The following is a 23,316-nucleotide window of genomic DNA, read 5'->3' as shown; positions in this document are numbered from 1 at the left end:
TAACCCCTATGTATGGGAAGAGGTTACACAAATTAAAGTTAGCCAGTGAAGCTATCCCAAGTTTATCTGTTCACAATGGTCTTGCCAAACTACAAGCTGCACTTTTCTAGCCAAAGGGCATTGGGCGAATTAATTCAATTGACATTTTTTTTGGAGGGCAACAACATCCCCACCCTTTGGAGGTGTGAGGGTACAGAGGAGGTTTGAGCTGCGGCCCTCAAGGAGCTCCCAGGGAGCAGCACTCCACGCTGACGGCTGGGCTCTCTGGCCTCCATTTCATTGGGCCCTGGTGCCTTCGTTTGTAAAATGAGGGGATGGGACGTGATTACAAAGGTCCCCTTCTGTCTTAATTCGGTACTTCTCTGACTTCTTTTAAATTAAATAAGCTCGATAGCCAGCATGCAAAGGTCTCAGTAAATAAACCAGTTGACTCAGTTCCACAAACCTACGGTGGACCATTCACCCTGAGCACCTTCCCTTGGGAAGTCCCTAAGATAGAAGTGTGGGGCGGCACCCCAAAAGTATGCTGGGCACATGTCTACCTCAAGTGGGAGATTCACATGTTTTACGTAACCCCCACCTCCCGGTGTTCCTACGAGGCAGGGATTACTTGTAGACAGAGAGAACTAGTTTCAAAACTCCTCTCCTACATTGCTGTGGTCAACTGACCAAGCTTGGGGCTATTTCTGCCCTTTCTTTCTAAGAAGAAAGATCTGGAGCAGGTATATTTTCCTCTCTCCATCCTAAACAGCTCCTTTTCTCTTGGGAAAAATGACTCATGTACTGGTCACATGTCATTGGTGGGAAGGGCAAATCCTCTGTCAGGTGAGGCAATCATCCCTCTGTTTTGCCTGAGAATAGAAGGCCCACGTCTGTAAACTAGGCTAGGACTTTGAGGTCTCGGTCCCAGCCCCAACTCCCATTTGCTGGTTCATCTGCATTTGGGAAGGAGTCAGGATCCCTAGATTCATCTCATCTAAGCCAGATTATTTAAATCTTTATTAGACCTTTACACTGGAGTTCTGGGCAAGTAACCACATTAATAATATTAATTAATAATCCATCCCCATTTGAATAGTGATTCTTAGTCATATGCTCCATTGATCAGGACCCCGGGAGGCTTAGTCTACTGTTCATTTCATGCACACTTTGAAAAATGAATGATGAAGCCATGAACCCTAGTCTGAGAGACTGCAGCACCAAACTCAGGAAAGGGCTCGTAAAGTTAACCACCGCTGGATTGCAACCATCCTACACAGGGATACAAAAAGCTTTGTTTCAGATAGAGCAGTTGCATGATTTTTATCATAGTTTATAAAAGGTCAACCCATGTAGAAGTGTGTGATTTAGTTCAACACCTTACACAGAACATGACCCTAAGTTTGACTTTCCTTCCCATAGGCCTCATGGGGGTGGGGGGTGGAGGAGGTGCACACTACAGAAATGAAAGTGAAACTCTACTCTTCTCTATATGTATTAAGTGCCTGATGGGAAAATATCTTTAAGGATCATAAATAGACTTTGTAGTGGTCAGATCTTTGCTGAGTCTCCAGAAGAAAAGCAAGCAAACAATGACTACCACAGGTACTACATTACAGATATTAAATTTCAAGGCTAGGAGAGTTTTCTCAGAAAACTTTTAAAAGAGGTACAGTCTTGGAGAAGGAACCCTTGTGTGTTGTGGGTGGGAATGTAGACCGGTCCAGGCGCAATGGAAAACAGTAAACATTAAAAACTGATCTACCACATGATCCCACAATCCCTAGATCTCTATACTTCCAAATACAAAATCAATAATTCAAGAGGGTAACCACATTCTTTTTTCCCTCAGTGATAACCTGGTTTTATTATTATTTTCAGATTTTTTGAATTTACTTTTTACATCATTCTTCATTTTGTACACTGTTCCATCTCAGTTGTAGTCCCTGTTGGCTTCCCACCACCAGTTCACCTGTGTGTCATCACCATAGTCCCGTGCCCTCTTCCCACCCCCAGTTTTTATCCCATTCCCTTTCCACCACCATACCATGTCTCTGGTTTATAGTTGTTTAGGTAACTACATTCTTAAGCTCATTGTAGCACTATTCACAATAACCAAGTCATGGCAACAGCCTAAGTATCCAAAGACATAGGATGGGGTCTATACACACAATGGAATACTACTTGGTCATAAAAAAGACAAACTCTTTGCATTTGCAACAATATGGATGGAACCAGAGGGGATAATGCTAAGCAAACTAAGTCAGGAGACAGACAAATATTGAATGACTTAGTTCATGTGTGGAATATAAAAAGCAAAGCAGAGGAACAAACAAAGCAAAATCCTAGAAATAAAACTACAGCACTGAGGCTGCCAGGCAAGGAGAATGGACTCAAAGTGTTATAAATTGTTTCCTCCATAAACAAAAGATTTACAGTCTTCGAAACAAAAACTTACGAATATCAGGGAATCAGCAACGAAAGCCAAAACCACAATGTTTACTGAAGAAGTAAAGATGGTGACTCATGGGAAGTTGCACCCAACGAGCAGGGTTTTATCATCATCAAACCTGGTTTGTCTTGGAGGAGACTGAAACTAAACTGTTGCATTTGCTGTGTTACAAAATCTATTTCATGTCACCATTTACTGTTCTCAATTGATTTCTTGCTTCTAAAGAAGATATAGCCAAAGCTGCTATAGCTGTGGATATTAATGTTATTTTAATACAAAAATATAATGCCTTCCTTCTTTTTCTTTAACTGAAATCCCACCATGTATCCCCTCCTGCACCCTCTCCTCCTGGAAATGAAACACTTGTAGTTGCCATTAATTCTAATTCTGGAATAGGAAGACACACTGTCAACCATAATAGAAGAGAAAGGATTGAGATGATTAAAGAGAGAATCCCCCCACTGAAGGATGAGAGAGTGGCCAGTCAGGGGAGGAGGACTGGCCCTTCCCTCCAGCATGCTCCGGGGCCCAGCAAGCCCCACACTGCAGGCTGGGAGGAGCAGCACTTCCCAGCAGTATTTTCTGCGAAAATGCAAATGTTTTGCACCTTCCCCTATGGGGCTCTGGGTTTAGAATGTGGTTAGTGCAATGGAGAGACTGAAGTTTCAATTTAAGTATGTATATTGTCAAGGTAGGGAGATGGGAACATGGCCAGACGAGCCCCAAAGCCCTGGGAGGGCTCCCCAATCTCCTTCGGAGTGAAGGCTGCCCCTCCATGCTGTTACCCCTGACTTTTCTGGAGCCCTCGACCACATGGCCTTCGCAGCTCTGGACACCACTGGACACGCCTGACACCTGGTTCCAGCAACTTGGACCAACATGGGGGCCAAAGGCTGAGCCCTCAGCCCAGCTCTCTCAGGCAACACTACAGTGTGGGGGCCTTGGCTGAGGCCGTTTTGGGTCTGCCTGGAAGTTCATCTCACTTTTCCCAGTGCTGGTTCCTGCCTTCCTCCCCCAGGTGCTGGGCCACTGGCTTCTGCCTTCCCAACACCCTGAAAGCTCATCCCCAGCCCAGAATCTGCTTCCTGGGAACAGTAGTGCATGAGCACTTTAACGTTTCTTTTTTAAAGATTTATTTATTTATTTGTGAATATGTTACAGGGCACCCCAATGTGATTTGGGTTGCCTGTCTGTGGGTCTTCACCCGTGCGCTTACGATTCAATTGTCTTATGGACACACTCAAAAGGTTAAATAATGGATTTATTTATAAGGAGAAAGGTAAAGGAATAACCCAGAGAAAGAGGGAGAGAAACACAGGTTAACTAGGATGTCCTACCAGTTCTGCTGACTTGGACTCCACCGGCTGCTGAAAACCGATGGAGAGCCAAAACGATCAGCTGCGAACCACCAGGCCAAGAGACCCCAAGAGCCCACATGTCTGGTTTTATCCCAACCTGGCTGCTCAGCTCCGCCCTCACGTCCCTGCATGCTTCTTCTTGGTACTGATGGGATTTGGAGTTCCAGCATCTGGATGGAGTAGGGGCGGAGTCCATGAAACCTGTACCTGCTACAAATACAGAGCTGAGGTACAGGCCAGAGGTGCAGGGGAGGTGAGAGGATTTACCAGAGACAGAGCGGGGAGCAGAACAGGCAGATCTACTGAAGTACACGGCTGAGGGGGCAGCGGGGAGACAGGAGAGGTCTGCCGCGCCATGCGGGTCAGCTCCGGGGCGGGGGGGGGTCGAACTGGCACTGAAGAGGCTGCAGCCAGCTTGCAGTGCTGCGCTTTAACGGGCTGAGCCACCAGGGAGGGTCCTCCTTTTGTAAAAAAAAAAAGCTATTCTAAATACATTAAATGAGGCCACCACCATAGTTAAAATTCATCAGAATACCAACTTTAAGGAAAAAGCTCCTGAACAAAATACGAGTTTTGTATTGCTTTACGTTGTAAAAGCACCAGCAGGAATGGGAGCGTGTGCGTAATTAGAGCCCCAAACAACCCCGTTTCTAACACTGTGATTTGTCACAATAAGCACAGACAAAGATTCTCTGTGTTTATGGAAATGCAAATAGAAACACAAATTTGGAACTTTTCTTCACAGGGAATGTGCTGTGCACAAAACTCTAAATGTGTATTTTATTTTTGAAAGATATTTTCAAAGATTCTTAAAAGTTTAAAAGCTAGATGGAATTAAGAAATCAGCAGTAAGAAAGGTATCAAGAACATTCATATCAACACCAAAATCTACTTTCACCCCAGGGCAAGTAACAGCAGGCAAGTCTCTGAGAGTTCCCGTGGTCACGCAGAGGACGGGGGCTCAGAGCTGCAGTGTCCCGAAAAATGGACACGTGGACCGCGCTGAACCTGCAACCCTGGTGCCCTGCTTCCTCTAGAAAGTGATTTTCATTAACATCAAAGATCTGTTCATTTGTGCTAGCTGTATTTAGGGATGACTAATGGAAAAGTTGTAACGGCCAAAATATGTTTAATAAATTAGATAATGTTGGACTAATGGTTTCCTGAATCCATAGAGAGAAATGTAATCAACTACTTGAAAATTCAATTGCAGGATAGGCACAAAGGTACAAATTAACATTTTAATGAAGTTACATTATTTTAACTCTCAGAGTTGTGCGGCCGGAAGTTGGGAGGGGACTTGGCAGCCGTGATGGAATCTGCTTCTCCACAGGGTGTGGCAGACCCTGCTAAGCCTCGCCCGTGTCGCCTTCTGGCATTGGTTTGCTGGTGCCAGTGGCTGGCTGAGGTCTTGCTGCTTTGGAGGCTGCGTGTGTCCTGCGTTGACACCATCTCTATTTACTGTCACGTGATATGTTCGGCTGCTTTACCAACGACAAAAATGGTCATTGAGAAACTCCGACTAGGGCTCTCCCTGGTGACGAAGCGGGTTAAGAACAGTACTGCAAGCTGGCCACCGCCACTTCCCCATGAGTTCGATCCCTGGCCCCGGAGGTGACCCACATGGCACGGCAGACCTCTCCTGTCTCACCTGCTGCTCCCCTCAGCAGTGTACTTCGTCGATCTGCCTGTTCTGCTCCCCACTCTGTGTCTGGTGAAGCCTATCACTGCCCCTGAACCTGTGATCTGTACCTCAGTTCCGTATGTATAAATAAATCTTAAAAAAAAAAAAAAAAAAAGGAAACCCCAATTATGTGAGTTGTGAGAAAACACTGGAAACCAATGCCATGGGAAATATCTAGGTATCCTTGGCTTTAGGTTGAAACATGGACATCACTGTTCACCTACAATTATTTTGACCTACAAAATTGCAGCTTCACCTAGTTCAAATTAATAGTCAGTTTGCTAAAGTTTCAAAGGAATGAACAAATATCACCCCATTTGATGAAGTCTTGCTGGTTGTAAATTAACAGAGTGAATGGACAAAGAAAATGGGAACAGACCCTATTTGTTGAGGTACATAAATTATTCAACCTTCTAACTTGTCCCTTTGAATTGTTGGCTTCTGAAATAACATGTTTGTTTTTTTTTTCATCAAAATCAGAAGTAACTCTCTCTTGCGCTTGAATATTTCATTTCATAGCCTAGTTCCAACTATGTCCTTTATTAAATCTGCTTAGAAATATTTACTGAGCATCTATCATGTACCATGCAGAGGTCAACATGGGAGGACAGACTAGAAAGTGATCCCCGCCCATCTCATAAGTGATGAAGTCACGTGAGCATTAAAATACAGTGGAGAGCAGGAAAGTGGCAAATATGTGCACAGACAATGATGGCAGCCCAGAGGAGGGGTGGGGATGGGAGTGGGGTGGGGGTGGGGGGTGGCTTCCTGAAAGATGTGACATCAACCAGCAAAATAACAAGATTAAGCAGCCATTTGCCTGAACATGGAGGCCATGCAGAGGAGGAAGAACATTCCAGAGAGAGAAGGAAGCATGAATAAAGACAGGAAGCAAAAGACCACAAAGACCAGTGTGGAAAGCTAGGCAGATCATCACTGAAAATTAGGCTGAATAAGTAGACGGAGATGTGGAGATATTTTGTCTCGAGATGCTTTGACATTACACAAAAGGTGCTGGGGACATTTGCAGGGCTTCTTGTTGGTGTCATCGTTGTTCCTTGATACAGTTACGCAATTCAGCTAAAAGAGCAATTTTCTAAATTGGCTTCCTTATTTTTCTTAGCCAAGGTACCTGATGTCAACAAAAATACTAAGCCCAGCAGGGCCTGATGGCTTCGGGAAAAAGTCTCTTTCCTGGGTAACAGAAAGAAAACTGGTTTTAAAACACCCAGAGCCTGAAGACAGGTGGGCGATATGAGGCAGTCAGGGTCATGATGGCATCAGAATTTAAAAGGACCAGAAGAAGGGATGAGGCAGGGAGCTCCTATCATCTCAGGCTGAGAAAATACAACCATCGAAACACAAAAGACAGCGTAAGGGCACAATACGGGCACAGCCTCAGAAGCAGTGAGAGAAAAATGCCCCCTCACAAACAGACAAAAAGGGCTTTGACACAAGCTATGCGACGTCTATCATCTGACAGATTCCGGGTAGCTCAGGAAAAGCTCTGAAAAATCAGACTTTCCACGCTAACTTATGTTATGACCTCCCTTTTTTGTATAATCGTAATATCAAAATATTCTGAGCAACTTTCAGCTTACAATTGGATTGCCTCAGCCGCATAAGGCCTGTCTGCCCTGACGAGCAAGCACTGCACCAGGGTGAGAAATTCCTCTGAAGTCAAGTGACTTGACTACTGACTGATAAATAAATGCAAAAGGGCTGTTTTTGCAAAGTCTCTCTCACTGCCAAATGGATGGAGGAAAACCCAAATCTTATCATTCTGTTATCTCACCTAGCCTTCTATTCAGCTTCTAAAGAATTACTCAAACTTCCTATTGTTTGGCCTTTAGATGTGGAAATTCGTCCAGGTTGCCTGTTTTGAAACTAGTCAAGTTTTCTACCTGCTACACCTTAAAGAAATCCACAAAAGTCTTCTGGCTAGTTTTTCAGGATTCTACTATGTAGTCTCCAGATAAGGAAATCCACCTATGTCTCCTATTCAGAGATTTGATTAGCAAGGAATTTCCTCTTCTGTCTCCCAGGATGACTCAGGCAGAAAAACAAAAACCCATTAAGTAGTAGATAAGGTTTCAGGGACTTCTATCTTAGTTGATCTCCACTATAGTAATATTAGTCATAAACTTTGTGCACCTATGTACTTGTTTTTAACCTTGATTGATTTTGGAATGTTATATCTCAGCTACAGGGCAATACGACCCTAAACTGTTCCTAGAAGAAAAAAAAAAAAAGATGATTATAATCTCTCAGCCCAGTTTGTGTGCTGATGTCATCCCACTGCTTGCTCCTAATGTATAAAATAAACTTCTGCTGAAGGCAGAGCAGGAAGACTTGCACCCAACTCCAACTCCCGTGTCTTCCTCGCCCCCCTTTTCCCTTTTTCTCCTTCTCCCCTTTTTAGGAATCTCCACTCGCCAACGCTTCCCACCTTAGGGTCCTGCCTGTCTTGCCTCCAGACACCTCAATAGTTGGAGCTGGTCTCTGACAGGGCTCTACAGCGCAGAGAGCCTCTTCAGAGGAGGAACACTGGACAAGGGAGCCTGCCAGCCTGCCAGTCCAGCCCGGCAGCAGCCTGAGAAGGAAGTCCACAGTCGACCACGTGGGGAGAAGAGTCCCTGGAGTCCAACTGAGCTGAATACAGAACAAACCCCAACGTGACAGCTGCTTTCCAACAGTGGACCACGGCAGGGTGCGCGTGACGAACAGGGGTAGGGGGCGAGACCGGGGGCAGGCGCTGGTGGTCCAGGCTGCCGTTGGCGAGAGGGTAGCAAGAAGCAGGGAAGGCAGATGGTGAGAGGGCTGGGCGAGGTGCGCCGGCCGGGCATGCGCACAGGCCAGGACCTGGGCTCAGCAGGGGACAGGACCTTAAAGGAAAGAGATCCAGGAGGTACTTGGGAGTCCTTAGGATGCAGGGGAGGAGCAGACGGGTAGCTGGGTAGCTCGCGGCCCCTTTCTCAGAGACTGGAAAGGGAGGAGCTGTTATGCAGAGGGGACTGTGGGTCCTTCTGCCCCTTTAAACTCTTTGTGCTGGTGAAGCCTGCAATACACAGCGGGCAGATGTGAGCGGACTGAGCTTTTTCTAAAGTCTATACGATTTGCTAGTATGTATGTGTTTCATTTCCCTTGTGGCTGCATAGCATTTTTATTTATTTATTTATTTGTGCATACAGAACTGGGGTACAGGCCAGAGGCTCAGGGGCGGTGAGAGGCTTCACCAGAGACAGAGTGGGGAACAGAACAGGCAGATTGACGAAGTACACTGCTGAGGGGAGCAGCGGGCGGGTCAGGAGAGGTCTGCCGCGCCATGTGGTCACCTCCGGGGCAGGCGGGGATCGAACTCATGCGGAAGTGGCTTTAGCTTCTCAGTGCTGAGCTTTAACCCGCTGCGCCACCAGGGAGGGCCTACATAGCATTTTAACGTAAAATTTCGAACGTCTCCATTTGTTGGTTTACGCTACACCTCCTCTTACGCTGGATTTTGTTTCTGTTGACTGGTGGATGCAATATTTGTAATTTTTTTTCTTTTGGAAATGAAAATGTTTTTCATGGGGTTCATTATGAATTTTAAAAATGACTTAGTTCTAGGGGCCCTCCCTGGTGGCGCAGCCGGTTAAAGCACAGCACTGAGAAGCTAAAGCCGCTTCCGCATGAGTTCGATCCCTGCCTGCCCCGGAGGTGACCACATGGCGCGGCAGACCTCTCCTGACCCGCCCGCTGCTCCCCTCAGCAGTGTACTTCGTAGATCTGCCTGTTCTGCTCCCCGCTCTGTCTCTGGTGAGTCCTCTTACCCTCCCTCCGCATCCCTGGCCTGTACCTCATTCTGTACGAATAAATAAATCTTAAAAAAAAAAATGACCTAGTTTTATAATTCAAATAAAAAATGGTCTTTCTTTTTGTTGATTATAATTACCAAGGATGGAAATAGGTCAGAAATTTTCTAGTAGCATTGACTGTTGATTTTTCCTGGCGTTTCTAATACTTTATATTTTGTCCACTTAAATAACGTATACTCTAATGAATAAAAGACAGTTGGGTCTCTCTGTTTTTGTGATTAAAGAATTATCTCAGAACCTTTAATGTCTTTTTACTCTAGATTCTGTCACGTCTGACAATAACTTTGCTGTGTCTACTCTAATTTCACTAGCAGTCCCCAACATGCCTTTCCCCATTCCTGTCTTCATTCCCTGTGCCTTTTAGATTCAGGTGTGCTCTAGAAAAGTGGGTTAGCATCTGTTACTTTCTTAGAGGCTTTCTGAGTTTTATACTTCCAATTAACGTTATTCTAGTCCATTTGAGTGTTTTGACTTTTGCTTCATTTAATTTTCCATAGCACTTTAGATTGTACGCTTTTATTACAACTTACATTTACATTTTTTAAAATCATTTCCCTTAAAATACTTGTATGAAGGATTGTGAATAAAGTGCAATATACCCATTTGGGCGGAGGGGAAAAAGAAAGCATGTGTTTGTTCTTCCCATGCACAATTTCCCTGTGTTCATTAAGCTTAATATATTACATAACTTTGCACATCTTCACTCCATCTTCCAAGGAGAATAATAACTTAAAACTATTTTTAACTTTATTCCAAACAACTGCAACTATTTCCATAAGATTATTGGAATACTTTAGCGAGACAACAGGGTCTCGGCAGCAGGTTAACGGATGAGGAATGTCTCAGGGCCAGGAAATGAGAAGCCCCCGTTAAATCTCCAGGTCAAGGCAACAGACCAGAAATGCATGATAGCCTCACTCCCAACTCTGCAAGAAGAGCACCAAGGGTACTGAATTCAGTGTGAGTCTTACTTTTCTTTGCCCCTCCAAGAACCTAACATAGGTGACTAGCACACAGTAGGTGCTCATTAAAACACACGGGCTGTCGAATGGGGAAATGAAAGAATAGAGCAGACGAGAACAAAAACAGAGAAAAGACTCTTGGAATGGGGTCCCCATTTTCGCCTGCTAGGTCCACACAGGGGGAGTAGGTGGGGTTTCCACAGGTCTCAGCCGCATGTAGAATGGGTCCTGCTGGTGCTGGAGCTAGCTGGGGAATGGTGAGGTATTCGGGGAGACATAGAAAAGCCTAGAAATTGTGACAATCCCTGAACCAGTAGCACAATGGAAAGTTCAAACAGAAGGGAACAGAAGCTTCATAGCAAAAGTCTGAGCCTGTGTGAAACTAGAGTTTAGACACTGGAGCCAGAGATCTGACCTGTGGGGTGTGGTGATGGGGGCCCGGGGAGGACAGACAGAAAGGAGGACGAGAGAACCCCTGTGCATAGCGCTTTATTGGCGCTCTATGCCTAGTTAAGTCTTGGATGAGTTGACTAAATAGTTCTGATTAATTGATAATTCATCATCTATTGTTTCTCAGAACTTTGCAGACGCAGACTTTTCTGTTTCTGATGCTAGCACCTGACTCCAGGTTGTGGTCCCCTGAACATGCTAAATAACTTCCCCTCTGATAGAAATAACTTCCACATAATTTATTTATGGATGTGGCATATCTTCTCTCCATCATCATTCTGCTGAAGCATACACATTTAATTTCACCCATGCCTCATAAGTAACTTCTAAATATGTCTCCATGTTTTTTTCTTCATAAAACTTCCAAAATATCAAAGTCCATTAAGTGCCAGCCTGCCTGGTGGGACCCAGCGCTTTAACTTGAGGGGGCTGAGGAGGTTGAGATGGTAAAGGCCCAGCCTTCAGGTGCAGAGGGTATTACCAGAGTAACTGCTGCCCTGAAAGCCCAGCATGAAGTCTTGAAACTTGACCATCTTCTGACATATTTCTGGTGTTTATTTTTATTATTTCATTATCTCTCTTGAACACTTAAATATGAGATTCAGACTCCCAGAAAGAATATGATTCACAGGAAACTAGAAGCAATAGGATATTTTTCCTTCTGGAATTAGAGAAAATTATATATATTCTTTCAGAAGCATATAATTCAGACACTTAAAAATTTTCTTTAAAAAAAGTGAGATATTTTTTATATTTTAAAAAGTCATTAATCCCCCATATTAGAAAAATAATATCATTGGTACATTATCAAAGCCTTTGAACAGATAAAAGTACTTATACAAGGAAAACATTTTTGAAACCTATCCTAGTTCAAATAAATGCATGACCGGCAAATTTTAAATTTTGGAGCAATTTATCCAAAAAAACAAAAAAGACAGCACACTGGTCTTGATTCCCAAGGTACCCAGGCAGCTGAGGATAAACTTTAAAGAAGCAATCACTAGTATTTATGGGCAAAATCAGTACTGGCAGTTGCATGAAACAGTGTGTGGCTTTGAAATGAAAGATGAGCTAACCTAATGACCAAACGGCTCCTTCCAAGTCTTTCTAGATTTGGAAAGTGCAGCTAGCTCAGGGAGGACCAGCTACATGACAGGCTAACACTGGAACAGGGATTTTATTAAGTGAGGACAAACATCAAGAAAGACAAAACGATGCCTAAAAAGAAAAGATCCTTTTACAAAATGGCTAGAAACAGTCTCACTAGAAATTAATGCTCTTTCACAGGAGAAAGTTGCGGGTGATTCTTGCTTCATCGATGCCAAATAGGAATGTCTATTGTAAGAGTTTTGCGGTTAAGCAGATCAGGCAATAAAGAGAGGTCAATGGGTAAAAGCACATGTTTTTGTTTATTAGAAGGGAGATGTTTCCAATCTAAGGTGCAGGGAAGGGAATCAGTGCAGAAGAAGAGAGCAGAGAGACCCATCAGAGGAGAGAATGGTCCTTCAGAAACAGTGGACTCAGGACCCACACACCTGGTGAGCTGGGCACAGACTGGCATCAGAGCATGTGGGCATGACCCTCTGATGCTTCTACTTTTGTTCACTGTTGGAAGGTTATGGCATGAGTTGGGGGTGAGCAATCATGGTCTAGATGAGCAGATGTATGGGCAGGACAGGAGAGCGTGGCAGGATGACCAGCGACGCTCCGCACAGACCTGCTGGCAGTCCACACTGACGGATAAAAGTAAGTTTGCCTTCAGCACCCACGAGCATAGAGTATAAAGGAGAAGTGAGAAACTTATGCAGCTAGTAAGGAGAAGGCAAATAAGTGTGCTACTCAATTCAGATGTGACTTGGCAAAGCCCGGGTAATTATTCTGAAAGAACACGCCAGGGATACCTGCAGGCACATTTTGGGAGCATTTGTGTAATTTGTCAACTGAGGTTCTATATGGGTTCTCACTGATAAGACTTGGTGCAAGCTTCTCAGTGAGGACAGAGCTTCAGTTAAATCTTGTTAGTTGGACTGTGAAGGCTCATACGCCAAATATCCCCAAGCCCAGGAGGATGAGATTGTTTATGTGCGGATAACTTCGTCTGGCCACACACGTAAGATAACATAGCACAAACTCCTAGAAAATGTGATGGGGATAACCCCACTCAAAGATGAGCTGAGATCATATGCACAGTACCCAGAGATGAACTTTAGAAAACATGTAGCCTCTATTGCAAGAAAACTACAAAAAGAACTGTTAAAGGACACAAAATAAAGAGTAGTAATTAGAAAACCACAGCTAACTCGAAATACAGCTCGGGTTATTTAAATATATCCATTTATTACCTAACAATCTATGAAGACAATGAGTTTTCAATAATAGAAATATTGATTCCTAATAGTGAAAACTATGAATTAATTCAAACTTCCTTACTCGTCACAGACAACAGTTGGTACCAGTGAACCATGCTAGTCTATATCATGTCCCGGGGGCTCCGCTAGCCGCTTCCTATGATTTCTATAATCCTCAGAACAACACTGTGGCCTGGGAAATTCCAGTATCACTTTGGGGGTGAGGACGCTCACGCACAGAGGAGTGGCTGACTTGCCCAAGGCCAGTAGCTCTAGAGCTGCCCAAGGATGCGCTCTCTTGTTCGTCTCCAGTTCCTGCCAATGACAAAGGCAGAAAGAACTCCACTGGAATGTTCTGGAGGCAGAATTTAGTAAGATGATTTTCAAGCAAAGAAGCAGGCTGGATTTGGAGAATTCTGCATGAGAGAGAAGCCCAGATCTGCAGCAGTGGGTGGAACGGCAGAACTTCCACTGCTCCAGTCAACGGGAGTTGGGAAGATGCTCATTTTCAGGAGTACATACTTTCAGTAGTGAGCCTAGGAGGCCTGAGTTTTGGTAGTTAACTTCTGATGATTTTTAAGAAGAAGTTTTTGTCTTGAAAAATACCTATCTCATGAATAAAAAAACAACTCATTTGAGGCTATAATTTATTTCCCACAGGTTACTTTTTGCCACTAGCCCTTTTAAAACCAATGCTAGAGACAGAGGAGATGAAGAATAAAAGTAATTTAATAACAAGTGAAAAGGATGGAAATAATTTGTACAGCCCAGCACTTATATAGGGCCATTCTATGTCCTTCTACTCAGAGTATCTCCTCTCCAGCTGACCATTTCTCAGATGCCTTTTTACATCAGCCATATCTCACTAGTTTCCATGAGTGTTTAACAGGAAAAATTCAGACAGACGGCCATGGGAACAAAAAGGATCATGGGAACATAAAACTGTCTTAGTCTCAAAGACCCCAGGCTGTGACAGCCTGCCTAAGGCCCGACCCCACAGCAAGTCCACAGGTCACATATAAAGGTCTTGAGGTCCTTCATAGAAACACCTGCCATTTCATCTTGACTTCTCAGTTAGAATGGAAACTTCCAAAAAATAAAAGACTGCCAATCAGAGTGTCATACAAATGTCCATATCAAAGCACTGCAGTAATTACGTTATCACTTAGATTTCCCTATGGGCTATTCAAATTAGCATTGAAGCATTTCCTTAATTTGTTGTACTCACCCAGGACAATGCAGTTCTTACAGTTGTGTTTGTTATTGTATTGCTTGACAACAAATTGTATTTGCTGTCTTGTTGGCACAGATTAAAAATACAGAATTGATTACCCATATTCAATCTGTTGCAAAATTGGCTACAGGAAAATGAAGGATTATTAAGTCACTAGAGAAACCTTATCGGTTAATCAAATTTCCTCTCTGGGTGGCAAACACTCCATTCTCCTTCATTCCTCAGGAGCAGAATCCCAATTTGATTGGATCATCTTTCCTTTCCCTTTGAAACCTGCGGGCTCTGGGCAAAGTCAACCCCCACCCAACCCCTAGCTCAGGGGATGAGCTAACAGTCACCAGACAGAATACAATGGGAACCAAACAAAGCTCTTCATCCTGTTGGCCAGAGGTTGACTCCATAGTGCTCATCAACATTAGCCAGGTTCCAGCTGCATCATCAGCCTGATCCTTCTCTCTCTCTCTCTACCTCTCCCCTCTCTCAGGCACAGTAAGGACAGCTGCTGTTAGCTCTCATCTCAGGAAGAAAGTGGGTCTCAGTGGGTAACACGCCGGCGCCCGCTCCCTGTCTGTTTTCCTGTCGCTGAGTAAACTTTAACACTCACGCCTTGCAGTCCACATGCTCAATGTGTGTGGCCTGAGACAAGAACTCGCTGATCCATGCAACAAAGATACCAGAAGGCCCTGGCCCCCACCTGCCTGAGCCCACCCTGCCTCTCTCATATCTCCTTACCAGAGATGGACGCCTCTTAGTGGGGAAAGCCCGTTTCGTTTGGGGTCTCTGCAGTGAATATCTTGACCCACGCGTGCCGCCTGCAGGTAATTTGTATACTCCATAGAAGCTGAAGACGTTATGTAGTTTCCTTAGGCTCATTCAGGGCTGTCGTTAATCTCTGTCATAAGCCTGTTTGGGTTCCCAGGAACCTCTCTCAGGTACTCACCTCTGAGATCCAGGTCAAGGAGTCAGGTCAGAAGAGGCTACACTGCCCATGTGGAGTCACCAGCACCCCAGTTCCATGGTCTGTTCACCGTCCCTCCCACAGGTGTCTCCGCCCGCCATGTCTGTTCTGCACCTGCTGCTCCTTCTGCTAGTTATTCCTCTGGAGCGCGCTAGGCCCAGGCCTGACATGCTCTCTCCTCCAGAGGCAGGCTCTCATTTGTGTGCAGCCTGTTTCCCTTCTCTGCTAGTAAGGATCTTATGCATTCAGTATCTGAGACAGTATCTGGCTTCTAATATACACCCATTAAATATTAACGAAGTAAATTACAATTCATGCTGTTATCACGTGCCACCTTAAACATGATGCCTGTTTCATTTAGCAGCCGGCTGACTCTCTGATGTCTCCCTCCACCTCCTTCAGATGGAATGACGACTGGCAGTTCCATACCAGACCACCGTGAATTTTTCTCCTGCATCCCATCTAGCTTCCACATCTTCACCCACACCCCATGCTCAGCCACAAAGAACCCCTTTCCATTCAAGAGCTGCGCCCCCCCCAGTCTCGTTGTACAGGACCCCTCTTCCTGTATCATGGGTGACCTCTCTGAAACACACGGCCCCACTCTCCCTCCTCACCCAAGTATAGACTACGACACTCTGCCTTTGCTTTTGCCATGGGTTTCGCAGCTATCTGTCTATAGTCTTGTCTCCTCTGCTGAGGACCTGGAGGTTCTTTAGATCAGCCGCTGGCACCAAGCACTTGACGTACCTGCTGCATTGACATGAATCAAATGACTCACATCATCCCTCCCCCGCAAAGCAAAAGGCAAAAAACAGTTTGGGGTAAAGTCTTACCTGGATCATAGATATAAGACCAATGAAAGCCACTGCGTGCTCACTAGGTTATGGATATTATAACAGTAAAGCAATAGTAGTAAACTGAGGTCTAGAAAATCATGAAGCTAATATAGCTGAATAACTGGAATTCAAGTAGTACTTTTTTGACACTCCAAGGCCTGCTGCATTTCTCCCCAAGTTTTGTGTAAGGAAGGACCCATCACCATGAAAGAAGACACGCTCAATGGTTCGTGGCCAACCTGGAAGAAGCAGCTAATTCACAAACCCACGACCCCCCAGACTGCAGCCGGCAGAGGCAGACAGTGAAGAGACCGGGACTTCTGGCGAGTGGTGACAGCAGGCAGCCCCAGGCCCCAACTGCGTCCTGGCCCAACTCCTTATGAGCAGGGACTCAGTTCTCCTGCCTGAGCTGGCATAAGTGGGTTTTCTGGTTCTCCCAAGTAATCAAAAGAAATCTATAGAAGCCATGATGAGATCTGATAGTCAAGTTCCTTAGGAACAGCCACACACAGATTAAAATGGACCCGATGACGCCACCTACCTTGGGCATGCAGACCAGAAGGTGCCCTGTTGTCTGAGATCTCTTGGCAGAGCTGCTGTCGGGCTTGACTTCTGCAGGGAGGACGAGCTGAAACGGCTGTGGGAAGTGTCACGAGAATGTGCGTTACACGAGAGCCACTCCACAGCGAGGCGCGTGCATTGAGTTACTTTCGTAAAGATGGACCAGCCCACTTAACAGTGTGCTTACACTTAAGAGGGAAAAGAAAGGTGGGCTGTGCTTGAGATGTGTGAACTTTTGTTTACCTCTTTTAACCCACAGTCTAAAGAACAACATCAGTCAGCGAGTGAAGCACATGGTCATATCACTGGGAGGGGTTTATGGACAAAACATCTAGTTATAAAATAGCATCGTTTCCATTTTAGAGCCTTTCAAACTAACACACGAAGTCTTGGAACAAGCAACAACCACTCTTCAAAAACGATGTGAATGAAATCATTGCCAATGTTAAGTGAGGATATTATTTAAGTATATTTCAGCACAGACGATCCTGTACACACGACTAGGATCATCTCCCCAGCTTGGAGGAAACGACTAAAGCAACCGTGTTAATAAAAAGAGCTCATTTTATCAAGGTGATTAGCAGCCATTCTCTTCACTTTATGCCACTCCCAAGGCATAAAATCCTGTGCCAAAAAAAAAACAAAAAACAAAAAACAAAAAACCAAACAAAAAAAAAACACTTTCTGAGTTTTCTTTTTCTACTGTAATGGCATTTTGATTTTAGACACAACCCAGCTTCGCTCTTGAAGTTGTTCGTGCAGGGCCTCACCTTCCCTTTGACCATCACTCGCACGTAAGTTGGCTGCACATCGACCTCGATCAAAGAGGTGTCCAGGTACCTTTAAAAGGAAGACACGATCTTACGACTTTGTAAGACATCACACTATCCCTGCACATTCACACTGATGCGCCTACGCTAAATGAAGACAGCTTAAAATGTCCACGCTAAACAGGTCTTCAAAAGCTAGTCTTAAATGAATCTCCAGACCAAAGGAGATTCAGTATGTCAGCAACTTCATTTTTAGACCCACAAGTACACTTGGCATTGATTGCCCCTAGCCCAGAAATATCTGAAGCCTGAAACATCAGAGGTTTGCAGAAAACTGCTTGCCACGTCCTTTCATGCGTACTTTATTTTAAGCCCCTCAAGCCGACTTGAACAGCCAGCGCTGCTGAATCTACTGAGCTGGCAGCCGCAGCCGCCAGCTCCTGCTTCCTGAGCTGCTCTCCAGCTCCTGCAGCTGTTCTGCAGCGCCCTGATGCCACCTCTTGGGGGGACCCCTTCGCTTCTGCCCTCCCAGGCACATCCTGCAGAACACGCAGAGCTGCCTGGCCGTGGCAGTGACCCGAGTCATTCCCCCCAACTTCGCTAGTGGATAAAAGATGTAGAGGTCACATCACTAACTAAAACAAGAGCTTCAGCCAAATAATTACTTTATAAAGTTGAACATATTGATGAGACACTAGAAAATGCAGTGATGATTCAAAACTCACAGCATTAGGGCAAGTGGTAGAAAACTGGGGCCCAAGGACACTTCATGGCACTGACTGGCCTGGGGCTGACTCCACCCTCCCTGCTTGGTGCCCTTCACCATGTGCCTGAGCTGCTCCAAGCCTCAGCTGCCTCAGCTGGGGATACTCACCTGATGCCCCATAGCTACCCACTCAACTGCTGAGGGCACCCCCAGAAAGACTTGTTCCCAGTGTGACACAGCACCGCTGTGTCTTACAACCATGTCAGGGTCCTCTTAGGACACAGATATTAGGTCATTGTAAAGCCCTGAGAATTATCTAGACTCTGCCGTAGGAGCCGATAGTCCTAAAGCCATGGCCCTGGACTCGTGGGCTTATTTACTTTTTGTTTCATTTTAATACTTGCACTGGTAAAACTTATAGTAAGTTCTGCATCTTAACAAAAAATAAAAGGCAAGTCCATTTGCACTTCAAAATGTTTCAGGACTCACAAGATTACAACAGAGGAGGAAAACAGACTGAAATGTCATTAAATAAATACAAAATGAAAAGTCTTCACCTATAGACAGCAAGGTCCAGGGTGATCTGGTGACGGGTTTCATCATCTTTCAGAGAGAAGTCAAGTCTAAGGAATAATCCATTTGGGGGGGAAAGATATATCTTTAGCAACACTGTAGAGGTAATGCCATCGTATCATCAAAAACAAATCTGATAATCGTTTTATAATGATCTCCAGTGGCAAGCTTATTTTCAGAGCCAACATGTTAATTTGAAAATCTCAGAAGAAACCTACAACACAGTTATACGTTACTTCTGGGTACGTTATTTACATGTGGGGAATGCATACAAAAAGATTTACTTTGGTGCGCAGAGACATCTGGTGGCTAAAGTTTTCTTTTCCATTTCTTTTCAGTTGGCTAGAAGCAAACTAAAACCCTGCGGATGTCCAATGTCCACGGCATAGCATGAGCCGTGCCGCTCCCCGGCCCGCCCCCGCCCCAGGCTCCTGTGTCTGCGCTGTGAGCCTCGCAGCGGCCCTCCATTCCTGCCACCCTCCTCACCTCCTCTCACTGCCGACCTAGACTCGGTCTGCGGCTGTGGAGACACTGCCTGGATCTGGCACCTCCACTGTATCCACTTTATAAGGAGGCCCGAGGCTCGGAGGGGCTGAGCAGCTGTGGAAACAGCCCTCCCGCCCACAGAGGGCAGTCCCGAGGCCTAACAGGAGGCTTAGGCCCACCTTGCAGCCTGCACACACGACCGTGCTGCTGGGAACGCTGGCTTGAGTCTACTCTGAACTCTTCTGCAAAGGACACAGAATACTCGGGAACGTCAACGACCATGCTTGGAAAGGTGTAAAACGAGCTGTACATCTGCCGTCGGCGGTCTGTCTGTCTGTGGCAGCCACTCTCAACAAGCCAGCCAGGTGGGGCTTTGCTCAAGGCCCTGTTTGCTTCTGAGCTCAACTCGGCACACGTTTGCGCTGTTCCTGCCTCAACTGCTTATTCCCCAATTTCCCAGCCAGCTAACTGAAATTCTCCCTACCTGTGACTTGAATTGCCACGGCTATTTGTTCCTCTCAATCTACTCCCATAGTCACAGGCCCCTGTGCTATGCAGAACGAAGACTACATCTCCCAGCCTTCTTTGCCTTTAGAAGAGGTCACGTGAGTTAGTCTGTGAAGGCAAGTGTGGTGCGGTGCCTTCATTTAGTCCTTAAAATTCTCTCAAGGAATTTCCCTCAGGAGAGGGTGGATGTGTCCTTTCCTCCCTCTTCCTTTAGTGGGGAAGAGGAGATTACGGGAAGTCAAGAGATGACCAGGGAGACCAGTTAGCAAGTTACTGACATTGTGCTGGAAAAAAAATAAATAAATAAAATAAAAAAATAAAAAAATCGGTAATTTACTCTAAGGTGGTGATGGAGTTAGCAAGGAGTGGGTTGATTTCCGGAATACAATCTGGTTATGCTGAAGGACAAAACCCCAGGCCTCATTAAGAAAAATATGAGTGAGGCCCTCTCTGGTGGTGTGACAGCTTAGGATGCAGCACTACAAGCTGGCCGCAGCTGCATCAGTGCAAGTTCAATCCCTGGCCCTGGAGGTGACCCACAAGGTGCAGCAGACCTCTCCTGTCTTGCCCACTGCTCCCCTCAGCAGTGTACTTTGTCGATCTGCCTGTCCTGCTCACCGCTCTATCTCTGGTGAAGCCTCTCACTGCTCCTGCACCTCTTGCCTGTATCCCAGCTCTGTATGCATAAATAAATAAATCTTTTTTAAAAAAAGATTTGGTAAAAAAAAATAATAAAAAGTATATATATGAGTGAGACAAAAATCAAGATGTCTCCAAAGCGTTTGGTTTTAATAGATGAGGGGCTGTTCTTCACTGAGAGGGGGAAGGCTGGGACAAGCATGTCGTGGTGATATGGCAGTGGGGATGGAAATTAGGATCCATATTTTAATTGTAAAAAGTATCTGAGGCCTATTTTATACTCCACACCACGACGTCAGATAAGTTGAATATACAAGCCTTGAGCTCAAGGAGGAGCTTGGGTTGGGCTGGAGTAATGTAAAGAGAGCATTTAAAGCCTAAGATCCTTTGAGATTTCTGAAGAGTGAATGTAAAAAGTGAAGACTTCTGTGGATGTTGCCTCAGAGGACACAGGAGACTAAGTGACAGACAAAAAAGATCCGGAAAAGCATACAATAAGCAGAGCAGGTAAGAAGATCAAAGAAATGGAAACAAAGGGAAGAAACTACCTCAGGAAGGAAGGTAATGACTGACTTGGTCAGGTCTTCTAGGTCGAGGAGACAGATCTTCTAGGTTGAGATTTGAAACGATGTGACCGAAAATAGAAGTGATATGAACATACACTATAAAAATGAGGGGGTTAAAGTTTCCAAATACTGTAATCCCTAGAAGGGGGCCTGCCGGAGGAGGTGTGGGGGAGGGGCCGATGGCTGAGGAGAGTGGTGAGAGCCATGAGAACCTTGGCTCTGATGAGGAGGCGCAGAAGTAGGGCTGTCACTGGAAAGAAAGCTGGGGGAGGGGGGGTTTCTTGAGTTTATTTTCTTTTAAATGGAAGGTACTACATTTTATGCTGGTGAGATTGGTCCAGTAGAAGGAGAGGAACTGATACAGAAGAAAGGATGATTCCGAAAGCCAAGTCCTTGATAGGAAAGGGGTCGAGAGCCATATACCATTTGAGACAGTTGGCTCTGGAGAGCAGGTTCACCCACAGTAGCAACTGCTCTATAGTGAAAATAGTTTGGAGATGATGAGAAGACCTCCAATTGCTTGCTTTCTCAGTGGAATAAGAAACAAGGTCTTCCCTTAAGACTGAAAGCATAAGGGGGTGCAGGGAAGGGAACAGACATAGCCCCAGAAAACAGTACGATTACCCACTTGAAGAGCTGGGGCTATAGATTTACAGTCATGCCAACAAGGAGAGTGGGATGTTCCCCTCTAGCTGTGTATGAAGGCAAGTCCAGGTGTAGATGGCAGGTTAGATTTAAGCGGGTTAGGGATTCGTGAGGTGAGGCTGAGGGAAGAAAGGACAAAGTGCCAAGGACTGATTTCTGCGATGAACCACAAAACCAAAGCAGGCGACAGAGGTGAGAACACACAGGACGGACGGTAAGAACAATAGTTGACTGAACTGTTGGTCTACATTCATGGCCTAAAGGGGAGCATGTTGCCAGCAGGAGGGAGCCCTTTGGGAGTGCAGGTGATGGTGCACACGAGACATTCGGAAGGAAAATTCTGGAGGGAAAAGAGGTTTTGATGCTAACAAATCTAAGGATAACAGAGAATCGTGCAATTGGGATGGATGAGGCAAGAGACATCTGGAAGTGAGGTGTAGAGAGCAGGAAGGCCAGCGCTTTGAAGGGCTGTGAGCAAGATGGAGTCACAGATTGAAGATGGCAGGACAGATAGAGGCAGGCATTGGTGGGTGTTCAGCTCTTCAGCTGATTGAAGGTAGTGTGGGTGGAGGGTTGATCAAGAAGCAAGTAGCTGATCACAATAAGGAGGTGCAGGGTGGGATCTATCTAAATGGCCTGTGCTCCAACTGAGCAGGGATGTCTTAGGGAAGGAGGACAAGATGGTGTGAAGGTCACTGAGAGGTCTGACTTTGCCTGTGGAGTATCTGGTTGAAAAAAAGTAACACCGGAAGCCCCGCTGTTGGCTGAAGAGAGTTGATCTTCCCACTAGATTTCTAACCTCCATGAAGGCAGATGCTGTTGTAGGTTCTGCTGCCTCTCCAGTGCCTGAGGCAGGTTCTGTGCACACTCACACATGCTGGAGGTGTCTGAGTGTGGGAAGGTTACAAACTTGGTTATGGAAATCACTAGATTTGGGTAACAGTGAGAATCAGACCATGTGACCTTGGGCAAGTCACTCCACCTCAGGCTCAAGTTCTGGACCCCAGCAAGGAAAGCCTGTCACCTGAGGCTAGGAGTAAAGTGAACTCGAGGAACAGGGACTGACTCACCACCACGCCCTCGGAAACACACAGTGCATGAGGGGCTGAGTATTAGGCTCTGAGTAGTGAAATGAAGCCAGCAAGATTTATTCCAAAGGCTGCCATTTTGGTAGTTGGCTTTTCTGGCCTTTTTACGCCTGATTTCAACTTTTAAATGTCAACACAGTTAAATGAAATAGGTCACATAGGATATTTTCCCTCTCTTATTAACCTTATGGAGGTATTCGTATCCTTTTCTTTTTCTGAGTATTTGAAAGCTTATAGATGTGTTTCAGAAGAGAAAGCAAATACACTGGAGAGAGACCAGTATTCCCAGACATCCTCTCTGTGGCACAGTTTAAAAATTAAGAAGCACAACAACAGTCACTGGCAATTATCAGACATGAACTCGTGTGTGGTCCAATGTTTCAGGGAATATATGAATAGCAAGGAATTTCCACAGGTCAAGATCATTTTCTGCATGCCAAGAACATGACATCAAACTCTATGCACTTAAAACACATTAGATGTTTCGCTTTCAGATTTGCACAAAATGATATGAGACTTGACAGGCTGGTTAAGGCAGCCAGGTGTGCTCAGCAGCTACACTGCAATGGAAGCCTTCACCTCCATACCACCATGGAAACCGTCACCTCACACCACCATGGAAACCGTCACCTCCACCACCATGGAAACCGTCACCTC

At 45.3% G+C, this 23,316-nt stretch overlaps 1 protein-coding gene across 7 annotated transcripts in view; it reads right to left on the bottom strand.

Moving 5' to 3' along the window:
- Window positions 1-23,316, bottom strand: part of LRRC6 (leucine rich repeat containing 6) — a 109,410-nt gene that overhangs the window by 60,453 nt on the left and 25,641 nt on the right. For 5 of the 7 annotated variants that reach the window (XR_001145295.1, XR_001145296.1, XM_012722951.1 and 2 more), the window contains exons 8-10: window positions 18,713-18,778; window positions 17,450-17,519; window positions 16,660-16,755 (exon numbers count right to left, since the gene is read on the bottom strand). Coding sequence is in view for 5 of the 7 variants with exons in the window: in XM_012722951.1 (XP_012578405.1) it covers window positions 16,660-16,755; window positions 17,450-17,519; window positions 18,713-18,778 (232 nt within the window). In the remaining 2 variants the exon portion in view is untranslated. The remainder of the gene's footprint in view (window positions 1-16,659; window positions 16,756-17,449; window positions 17,520-18,712; window positions 18,779-23,316) is intronic. The other 2 variants (XM_012722950.1, XM_012722952.1) reach the window with 2 other exon arrangements.

This window comes from Condylura cristata, unplaced genomic scaffold (genome assembly GCF_000260355.1).
Source record: "Condylura cristata isolate star-nosed mole 26May11 unplaced genomic scaffold, ConCri1.0 scaffold00009, whole genome shotgun sequence".
NCBI lineage: Eukaryota > Metazoa > Chordata > Mammalia > Eulipotyphla > Talpidae > Condylura > Condylura cristata.
The sequence above is the reverse complement of the archived record's forward strand: the minus strand, read 5'-3'. Positions and strand labels throughout refer to the sequence as shown.